Here is a 10,618-nt window from a genome sequence, read left to right on the forward strand (position 1 = left end):
CTTTCTCAATATTTGAATTGTTAACTATTATGGCTTATAGTACTTTTTATGTAATTTCTAAATATGTAAATTTTATTTAAAAAATTTATGTCCGAATTCACACTAAACATTTGTTAGTTCAACCGTCGACCCTCGTAAATCAAAACAAATAAATTAGGACGGAAGGAGTATATGTTATTGTATATTGGTTAGCGGCTATAATTATTATTATTTTTAAAAGCAATTTAAAAAAATCAACCGTCAAAACTTATCCAGTTGCAAAATATCTTTCTACCTTATCCACTGAGGCTCACCACAATGATGCTATATAAATTAGAACCCACTCCTCCAAGTACTTCAACCTTTCTGTTAGTACATGATAGGAGTATTGAATTAATCATCTCAAAATGCAGGCAGCACTGTGCTTTACACCACCATATATTCCCCTATGCAGGCAGCATGTGCTTTAGCCTTTACACCACCATATATTCCCCTAGTAACACCATCCAAGACCTTATCAACGTCACCTTTGAGATTTATTTCTACTCTCAAAGCTCACACATGTCCTCCGATCAAAGCAGCTACAGTTTCATATGACACTTCCACTGCTGACTACAGCTCCATGACCTCGTAAGGCAGTTCCCCTATCCTTTTCTTATCATTTTTTTCGGAATGTCTTATCATTATTTAAATGATAAATGATAATCATGGTCAATAATTTTTCACATATTCTATCATAATTTGTTTGCAATGAAGACGTAATTGTTGTTGTGGTCATCGTAGTCTTATCCTTATTGATCTCCAATAACTCCATTTATTTTGATATTTAATAAATTCAGAGTCTTTCCTGCTGAAGCTTGTGAGATAATAGGAGGAGAAGCTTGTGATGTTGAAATGTATCCTGAAAGCAAACTCAAATCATCACCCACAAGCACCCGACGAACCACTACTTTGGAGAGTGTAGACAGAGAATATCTTGCCTACAATGAGCCTAAGACGTACGTTCTGGCTCCACTAAGATAGCTAATTAGTAATATTAAATACTATGGAAAGTGTCCTAATGTTCACTTTTTTTCATATGAATGGGCAGTGTATTCTTAGGAGAAGCTTGTGATGATCTAGGAAGAGAATTCTGTGAAGCCGAGTATCAAACTGGAGTTTACTAAGATCAGCTCGTTAATTATTCATATCGATATGTAGATAATAACCTGTGTATTTATGCTATCTAAATCATTACTTCTACTTATTAACAACTGGTGTATTTTTGTGCTGAAATTCATACAGAAATCTGGTATAAGTAGGCTACAGAGGAACATTTCATTATTTAAATAAAGACCAAAAAGGAAAAGAAAAGGAACAGATTAATGAATATAGTACTACTATATTTTAAATCCCTACATATGTTAGCAACCTAGTACTGGACGCCTAAAAGTTCCAAGGCGTACAACTAAAGTTTTGACCATCACTAGGTTGATCCATCAGAAAATGAAACTCTCTGTTGATCGAACTGTTGCTCTCGTTAAAACTAGTCCATAATTATCAGAGAAGAAATTTAACACATAATTAAATAGGTATGTTACTGTCCTAGCACTGGACCTCTAAATATACATGTAAATATAGAAGATGCATATTTGAAATTGGACATCTTGTATCTGTGGATGCAGCATAGGGATTATATAACTCTGTTACGGATGTAATATTATATACTAATATCCAACTTGTTTTCATCTTAAGTAATACCTTCCAATATTATCGAATACTGAAGATCATTGCAGTGTTTTACCGTTTTGATGCTCTTTGATTGGAAACTTTCAGAATGTTGCTATTGTTGAGAAGTGATGACATAAGGCCGACCCCCTGTAATTGAAGAGACACGGGTAAACGAAACAAGGTGCCACTGGAGGAACTTGACAGATCCCCTACTGGAGAGGATCCAAATCCTTTAAAGATAGTAGAACAGAGAAGACGCAAAGAATATAATCTTCAAAGCACTCAAAGCTGAAATACAACTGTTACCTTTAATCTTGTAAACTAGAAGAATCCATCTCTCTTTCTTGAATTTACAACCAGCAAGAGAAGGATAGAAAATATTTTTGTCACAGTGCTGATTAAATGGATTTTCGACAGATCACAGAGAGAATATGTTCTATTGGGTTAAAGACGTTTTGCCCAAATTTGACTTTCTTTAGATTTTCATTCCTAGTTGGAGTTGGAATTCGCTTTAAAAGAAAGGTCATTCATTACCTATAAACAGAACAACTTTTGAAAAAATTTCTCTTTTCATTGGTATTAGTTTTTGAAAGACTTTTTAAAGCAATAATCTCGAAAGTTCCGGTTCACTTTGTTTCATTACCACTACTACGCGTTTTGTCTTGCGCTTGATTTGTATCTTTTGGCTATGAGATTTAATTTCCTTGTTGTAGTACTAAAGAAATCCAATTATTATATTGGTCTTAGGGTTGATTTAGTGAGTAGAAATATTTGTTTGTACTTGTTCTACAGCTTTCCTATCGCTGTGATTCAGAAAAGATTTTTGTACTGAAACAATTGTTATACTAGAGCTGTTTCGACTCGGTCGTGATTTTTACCTTAGTTGAATGGCTTTCCACGTTAAAAGTTGGTATTCTTTATTTTTTCTATTTTCGAATTTGCCTCTTTTTGATATAACAGTGGTATCAAAAGCTTGGTTATTTATCTGGGATTGCTCTTGATATTATTAACTACAATACAAAATTCATCACTATTTGTTCACTTTTTTGTGACAAAAAATTACATTCGTGGTTAAATACATAAGCCACATACTTTTAGTATTTAAACACTAAATTTTAGCAAAATTTTGTCCCCTAAAGTTTCCCACCAAAAATAAGTTGGCGCCATTTATTGAGTTACATTAGCCACGAATTTTATCGTTTAGTGACATGTTATTTTGTCGGTAATAATGTACCCAATTTGTGACAAACCGTTATTTGTCTTAAAATTGGTTAAATGTTAGACACGAAAAAAATTTCGTCACAAAAAGTGTGTTCTTACAATAGCGACAAATTAGAGTTCGTAGTTACATGTTGTAAGCTTTAGCTATAAAATTTTATGTTTAATTGTGACCTAAGTTTTTGTCACTAAAAATATAAACAATTAGTGATGAACAATTTATTATCTCTAATCAGCATGCAGCTTAGAGACAACAAATTTTTGTCACAAAATATGCAATGTTTTAGATAGCGACGATTTGAAATTTGTAGTTGAATGATTTAACTATTGGCGACGATAATAATTCGTAGCTAAATATAAATGATCTTTGGCAACAATTGTGGTGATAAGTTATCGATGTTCGAGTGTCTACTCATAGCAAACATTTTCGGAAAAGCCTCAGATAATGTTCCAAGAAGGAAATTCAACCAAATTTGGGGGCTTAAAATATGGTAATGATCATATTTAAATTTTGGCCACTTTATTGCAATTATAGTCAAATCTGCTGAAATCAAATTCAAATACTATTTAAAATTTAACCAAATTGAAGTAGAATTGAGATAAATTAATTATCTAATTAAATTATTAAGCTTCTTGAACTTGAACAATAAAATATATTTGAAAAAATAGACTAAATATGATAATTAATCCATATATATAATCAGACATCTATTTTGAAATAATTTTATTTTCAAATTACTAAATATTTATTGTATTTTAGAATTAAAATGTATTTAATTTATATAAGCAAAATAAATACCTTAATTATTAAACAATATATATAGGATATTTTACCAAATGAAATGGCGGAATAGCACAAAAAATAATAGAAAAATATTTTTGACTTTTATAAATAATTATTTTACTCCGTTCAAAATTCAAGAAGCTTAACAAACTAATTTAAAATGGGGTGAGCCAAAAATGGATGTCAACACACACATACGCATAAACACACACACGCGCACAAAAAATTACTGGAACTTTGTAGTTGAATAATTTAACTATTTGTTACAAAAATATTCATAGTAAAATATGAAATGATATTTGGCTACGCTTGTTTACTATTACAAGTGACATTGGCAAATATTTTTCAAGCGCTCTCTATAGAAAATAACAAGATAAAAATCATACAATGATATGTGATAATACCGAACAATATTTTATGAAAAGGCAAGTGTCAATGCAAACATAAAATCTATTGTGCGTTGGGTCCGTGATTTCACATATAGCAATTATACGGCGATTATCAACTTGCAACCCTAGACACTGCAAAGGTGCTAGATGTTTTGTGATCTTCTATTAACTATTTACCACCAATCTAAAAATTGAAATAAACTTTAAAAAAATAAAAATGAAAGCAATAAAGGAAGAAATTAACCAACTAGAAGTTCAAATATATTATGATAAGACACTATAATTGTCAAAAATTGTACGTGCTCGTAACATGTATGGACACATGATATCCAGACCTAATCCAAAGATAACCATCACGCCTAACACAAGCGACCCACACAGCATGACACCGACCTATGGTCCGACTTGCATACGATCGAACCGGAGCTTCAGCCCAAGGTCGTGCGACATATGGGTAAATCCCCCGCATTTCTAGCCTGTACAAGCCATGATCGGGTCCACCTCAACTTGTGTCAATTCCTTTGATCGATCAAGTTTAAAGGGATAAGACACACGTCCAACAATTTTCACAATTAACGGCCTTTGTGAGATCAGAAAAGCATATGTCGGCCCCAATAGGTAATTTAGTTTAATGGACTAACTGAATACCTACAAGTCGGTAGTGGACTCAGGAGCACCTAGACAACTATTAATACAAGACAAATGACCAATTAGTGGGGCATCAAACACCGTACATGACGATATTTTTCTTTCCTTGTCTTACCCTTAGTACTCTCACAAAATAGGACTATGTATTTTCCTTTAACTTCCTCGAAGGACTAGGCTAGTCAACATATTGACTACACTTCATACTTGATCCTTCCTATCTTAGTCCTACATCACTAGAAGGCTATACTATTCTATATGTAGTTAGTTACCAACAATATAGATATGCTTTCTTATCCCTTTTACTTTAATTTTCACCATTTTAATGTCGTTCTTTATGTTTCTTACATCATTATAAGCTTCATTAAAGTAATCAATCACAAAGTGATTCATACGCTTTACAATTTGACGCCCATCGTGGGGCCTTAATAATGATTTCAAAATTATTTCACTAATTACTTACATGATTATGATCTTTCAGCATAGAAATAGAGGAATCTCAATTATCCACTATGACTTTCAACATTCCTTAAGTAGTTGTTTAACATTTGTATATTTACCAATAGATTCATAAATCATCGATAAATTGTGCCCTATGTTGAGGCCACTACCAGGGGTAGAAACAGGCCGAGTAGATGGGTTGGGATTGCAGGACTCATACAGTGACATAGAGAAAAATCAGAACATTTATTGTTGTTACCTGCTGGGGGTCATGCTAGAACTGTTGGTGCCATCACGACATAAGTAATTAGACTGTGACATTTAAAGACCTAAAATATTATTTGAATACTGAAATGTTGTCTTAGCCCTTTTTCATAACATATTGGCTATACTGAACAAGTCACGACACCATGTTTTTATCTTTTATTTTTATTAAATTATGTATTTTATACACACTATATTTACTTGATTTTGATGAGTTAGTTCTATTTATAAATTTAATTCAATTTTTTTTTCTTATTTTACATAGTTCTAAAAAAGAGAAAAAAAGGTGAACAAAAGAAAATTACAAAGATATTAAAATGTCCTAGCCAAATTCCCCCTCCCGCTCCTCCAAATTCTCCTCCCGCTTTCTCCAAATAGGTTCCCTCAAATTCTATTTTTCCATTAAATCATATTCCCTCGCATTTATGCGCATTTCTCCTCGGACCTAGTCGTTTCTCCCTCTAGTTTCTTCGTGGAACTGTTTTCTAGGGTTTAGTTTCATTCTTTCGCTTTCTTTGTATCTCTATTACTTACATTGTTTTAATCTCTTGTGAAGTATTCAGCGCAAAGTGCGGGAATCGACGAGGCAATTGCTATTTTGCAAATTGTAGTCTCTCTCTCTCTTCTCCCTCTCTTTGTCATTGTTACGCTTTTTAATTTGGTGATTATATCTCGTATTTACGCAATGAAATCAAAATAATTAGATATATGTAACCCTACCAACTTGATTTTGAGAAATTGGGAGTGACTAGAATGTAGTCGCAGACGTCCTTAAAGCTGTCACCATATGCTTTGTCTTATTGTTTAGTTCCACGACTTGTTAGTTTTATCTTTATTTGCGTAAGAATGAACTATTCTTAAGATCCATTTTATTTATTAAAAGATTCGCTTCCAAGTTCTGGCGACAAACATTCGGCTTTCCAAAATTCTTTCAAATCTCCTTGGTGTATGTGAAAATTACACTTAGATTTTTGTTCATGATCCTTGAATTTGTGTGTTTGATTCTAATACTGTGTTTTTGCCATCAATGTACTTCCCTCGCTCAACCTTAGGTTCAAACTAGTTGAAAAATGAGACTTCTCATTCAAACTCATTAAGGAGATATGGATAAGTGAATGAAGTTCTTATTGTAGAAAAGTTATCATGGAAAGAAATATTCATTAGTTAACCAATAAAAAATGAAACCTTTTATACGTAAAGGGATGGCGGTACCAAATGCAACGAGATCAAGACAATTGCATATATATATTTCTCATTGACTCAGAAATCTAGCTTCTAATGTACCAATCAGTTATAGGTAAGTGTCTTCATAGCTGAGTAGTAGATCTACTAATTTTTCTAAAGATCACTTGGTAATTTCAATTTACGTTGTACTCACCAATACTTATTTTGACCAAAAAAAAAAAAAAAAAACAGATTTTAACTTAGCAGAAAGTGGAAAACTACTCTTTATATAAGTTTCATTTAAAGAGGACTTGGTTCTTTGTGTTGTGACGCAAGTCCATATTTAAAGGGTTGCATAAATTTCATATCAGCTTATCCAGATGCTTTGTTTGAAGTGCTTCACATATAGTCTCGCACCCTCGCTTACGTGTCCTAGTCCATTGTTTTTGCTAAAGCTGAGAACTATGTCATCATATTTTGTGATTTATCTGAGTCTTTCCTCTTGATGGTCTACATTATGACCGAGATAGTTACATACACATTTTGACTCTTATTTATTTAATATAAACAACTTTTCTGGCTTACAGTGTGCTATGACTAATTTGGGAAGTGGACTAAAATTGAGTTAAATTTACGAGTGCTTTGTGAACTAGGTGAAGTTGGATAAAAAGTATTTAAATTGGTCTAGCCATTTTATTTGAAAGCTAAGCTGGGAATCAACTTGTATGCTAATGTTGCTAGTGTTCTTGTACTACGCTTGTACGGGTGTCTTTCTACTTCTCATACGGTGTCGTCTTTTAGAGGCTTAGCATGAGACATTGAATTGATTTTCATTTGACATACTTCTATTTATGATATGATATTTTGTAGGGTCCAATATATCGGTTATCAATATTGGTTAAGCAAGGAAAATATCAATTGAGTTGAATGACCGAGAAGATAACAATTGTGTTGAATGGCCGGTCTTCCAATGTGGAGAGCTTCACCATCTATAAGTTGGAAGCTTATTACATAACGATTGAGCCATACGAAAAGGCGAAGAAAATAATGGAAGATATAATTCTAGATTTTCATAAGAACTCAAATATGGGTGTCATGATTGAGGTAGATTGTTCTTGTACTCTTTTCTTTTTAGTTTGTGTTTTTTCATCTTTGGTGTGAATTCATCCTTACCTTTCTCTTCACTTTTTGGTTGTTTCTATTTATTTGTATTTCACATGCTCGTTCATGATATCTAGTACATTATTTGTTATGTAAACCCGCTTAGTTTATTTTCTGGTCATCTATCTTCTAATTGACAAGGTTAGATAACCATTTAACTTTCCTATTCTTGAAGGCTCGTGATAATGTTGTGAACTAAGCGATCGAAGTATCTCTTCGGTTGTAAATATTTACCTTCTCAAAGAAATGCTCTCTTTAATTGTTTTCCTTTTGCCTTTTCATTGTTCTTTACCAACTAAACTACAAGCTTTCACTTCTTTGATGTCTGTAAATTCATATATCTTCTTGTGTTACTTTTTTTGTTATATGCCGAAAAAATTACCTTCACTTTATTTATTTGTGAAATTAGAACTATTATATTAGATATTTATTGCTATTTAGAAATTTTAATTATATATATCAGGTAGATATGCTATTTAGCAGTAGCTTCGACTAATTCTAATCATTGATGATTCTTTGGAATTTCTATGTTATTCAAGTCTCAAGGCATCGTTGAAATTCTTATCAAATCTAGTTTCCATTGTATGCAGCACTGCCTTCTCCTCCGAATTTGGTGATTTTGATAAATTCTAATTGTATTGCTATCAAAATTTACTAATTTACTTCTATCTTTCTCCGTTGCTATTTGCGGATTTTATATAGGAAGGATGAAGTTCTTCAACAACGAGAAACAAAGTCTGCGACAACTAAGAGTTTGAAGACAAAGTAAAAGTTTTGGAGACATATTATGTTATTTTTTTGGGTTATGCATATATACAAAGACAATGTATTATAATGTGTATTTTGTATATATTATGTTTGAGTTTTTAGCAATGAGATATTCTTATGTAATTCTATTTTCCAGAATCACCTGCTTATTGTATTAATTATGACAATTTGCAGTGACAATTTTATTTTGTCAGTAAAAGCAATATTTTGAGTGACGACATGATAATTTACCTACAAATTCGTCACTAATTTATACATTTAGGGATGAATTATTTTGTGTATAAAAGGTAGCCTTTAATGACAAAGTTACGTTTGTCGTCACTGATTAATCTAAATAGTTAGTGACAAGATAATTTTGTCGGCATTAGTAACCTTTTTGGTGACAAAAACACACTATCAACTACGAAAATCTTTCCTTTTTATGACAAATATGTTTGTCACAAATACTATGCATTTGGGGACGAAAGGATGATTTCGTAGTTAATAAACTTTATTTAGCGACGAAACATTAAGTTTGTCTTTGTATACTTTTAGCGACCCGCTTTTAGGGACGAATGATTGACGAAATTTTTTTCGTCACACAAGATTTTTGGTGACGAAATATGACTTATAAGTGACAAAATTATTTGTCCCTAATAATCGAATTTGTTGTAGTGCATGGTATGTTTAAATAGGACTAGCTATAATATATGGAAAAGCAAGATGAAAGATCTACTGGTTGTGGAGAAGATGCTTCAATCCATTTTTGCTGCTCATAAACCCGAGTCTATGATTGATGAAAATTGGGATTTCAACCACCAACAAGTCTGTGGATATATAAGACAATGGATTGAAGATAATGCTTGCAACATATTCTAAATGAGACGCATGCTAGATCATTGTGGGAAAAGTTGAAGACACTTATGCTTCAAAAACTCATAATAACTAGTTGTTCCTGCTAAAGCAATTGATAACCTTTAAATACAAGGAGGGTAGTCCTATTATTTTATCACATAAATAATTTTCAGGATGCCTTTGATCAGCTGTCTGGAATGGAAGTTAATTCTGATAATGATATATAGGGACTTTGGCTTCTTAATACTCTGGCAGATTATTGGAAAACTTTTCGAGTTTCTTTGACAAAATCAGCTCCCGGTAATAAGGTGACCATGGAATATGCCAAGAGTGGTGTGTTGAATGAGAAATTAAGGAGAAAATCCCTAGGGTACGTCCTCACAATTAGATCTTTTATTTATAGATGACCTAGGGAGAGATAAATAAGAAGACGAGGAATAGAGGTAAAAGTAGAAGCAAGTCAAGGTCTAGCTACCAGAATTATTCGTGCAACCATTGAGGAAAGAAACACACCAAAAGGTTCCGCGACAAGCTACAAAATGACATTAGAAAAGGAAAAAAGATGAAAATAACGAGAAAAATGTTCTTCTTATTGTTCGAGACGACCTTCTCTCTGCATGTGACGAACACGTCATCAATTTTGTATCACATGGGACTAGTTGAATAGTATATTGTGGAGCTACATCTCATGTCATAACGAAAAAGTCTTCTTTTCATCTTATACTCCTAAGGACTTTGGAGTGTCAAAGATGGGCAATGTCAGTGAGGGTAAAGTGATTGGTGGCACAATTTGTTTGAAGACTAATAATAGTTCAAAGTTAGTTCTTTAGAATGTCAAAAATACTTAGATTTTTTTTCTAAATTGGATCTCTGCAGAGAAACTAGATAGTGAAGATTACTATAATGCCTTCTTTAATAGTCAATGGAAGCTCACCAAGGGTTCATTAGTTGTGTCTTGAGGAAGCAAGTGTTCTAAAATATACGTGGCATAGAGTTATATCCTTAGTGGAACAACCCAACACCTCATTTTGACCAGTTATGCTTTAAATGGTATTTTGATGCTTGAACATATTTGTTTTTATCTTTTGAGACTTAGCGGGGTGGTGGAGATTGAGACCTGAAGGGTTCGCAAAGGGTTTTGCAATGCAATCTTGTCATTTGGAAGGTTAGGGACCAAATCAGCAATCCGACCCCTCTTTTTCCACATTTACATGCCATCGTGTGATTTGAAACCTCACATATGTGTATATTATGTTTTTGA

The 10,618-nt window shown here is 32.8% G+C and overlaps 1 protein-coding gene across 1 annotated transcript; it reads left to right on the forward strand.

Moving 5' to 3' along the window:
* The first annotated feature begins 346 nt into the window (after positions 1-346).
* Positions 347-1,232, forward strand: LOC132067133 (light-regulated protein, chloroplastic). The gene is made up of 3 exons (XM_059460268.1): positions 347-609; positions 819-977; positions 1,070-1,232. The coding sequence occupies exons 1-3, from the start codon at positions 428-430 to the stop codon at positions 1,143-1,145; spliced, it is 417 nt and encodes a 138-aa protein (XP_059316251.1). The 5' UTR covers positions 347-427; the 3' UTR covers positions 1,146-1,232.
* The last annotated feature ends 9,386 nt before the right edge of the window (positions 1,233-10,618 follow it).

The sequence above is a fragment of the Lycium ferocissimum genome, chromosome 8 (genome assembly GCF_029784015.1).
Source record: "Lycium ferocissimum isolate CSIRO_LF1 chromosome 8, AGI_CSIRO_Lferr_CH_V1, whole genome shotgun sequence".
In the NCBI taxonomy this organism is placed as follows: Eukaryota; Viridiplantae; Streptophyta; class Magnoliopsida; order Solanales; family Solanaceae; genus Lycium; species Lycium ferocissimum.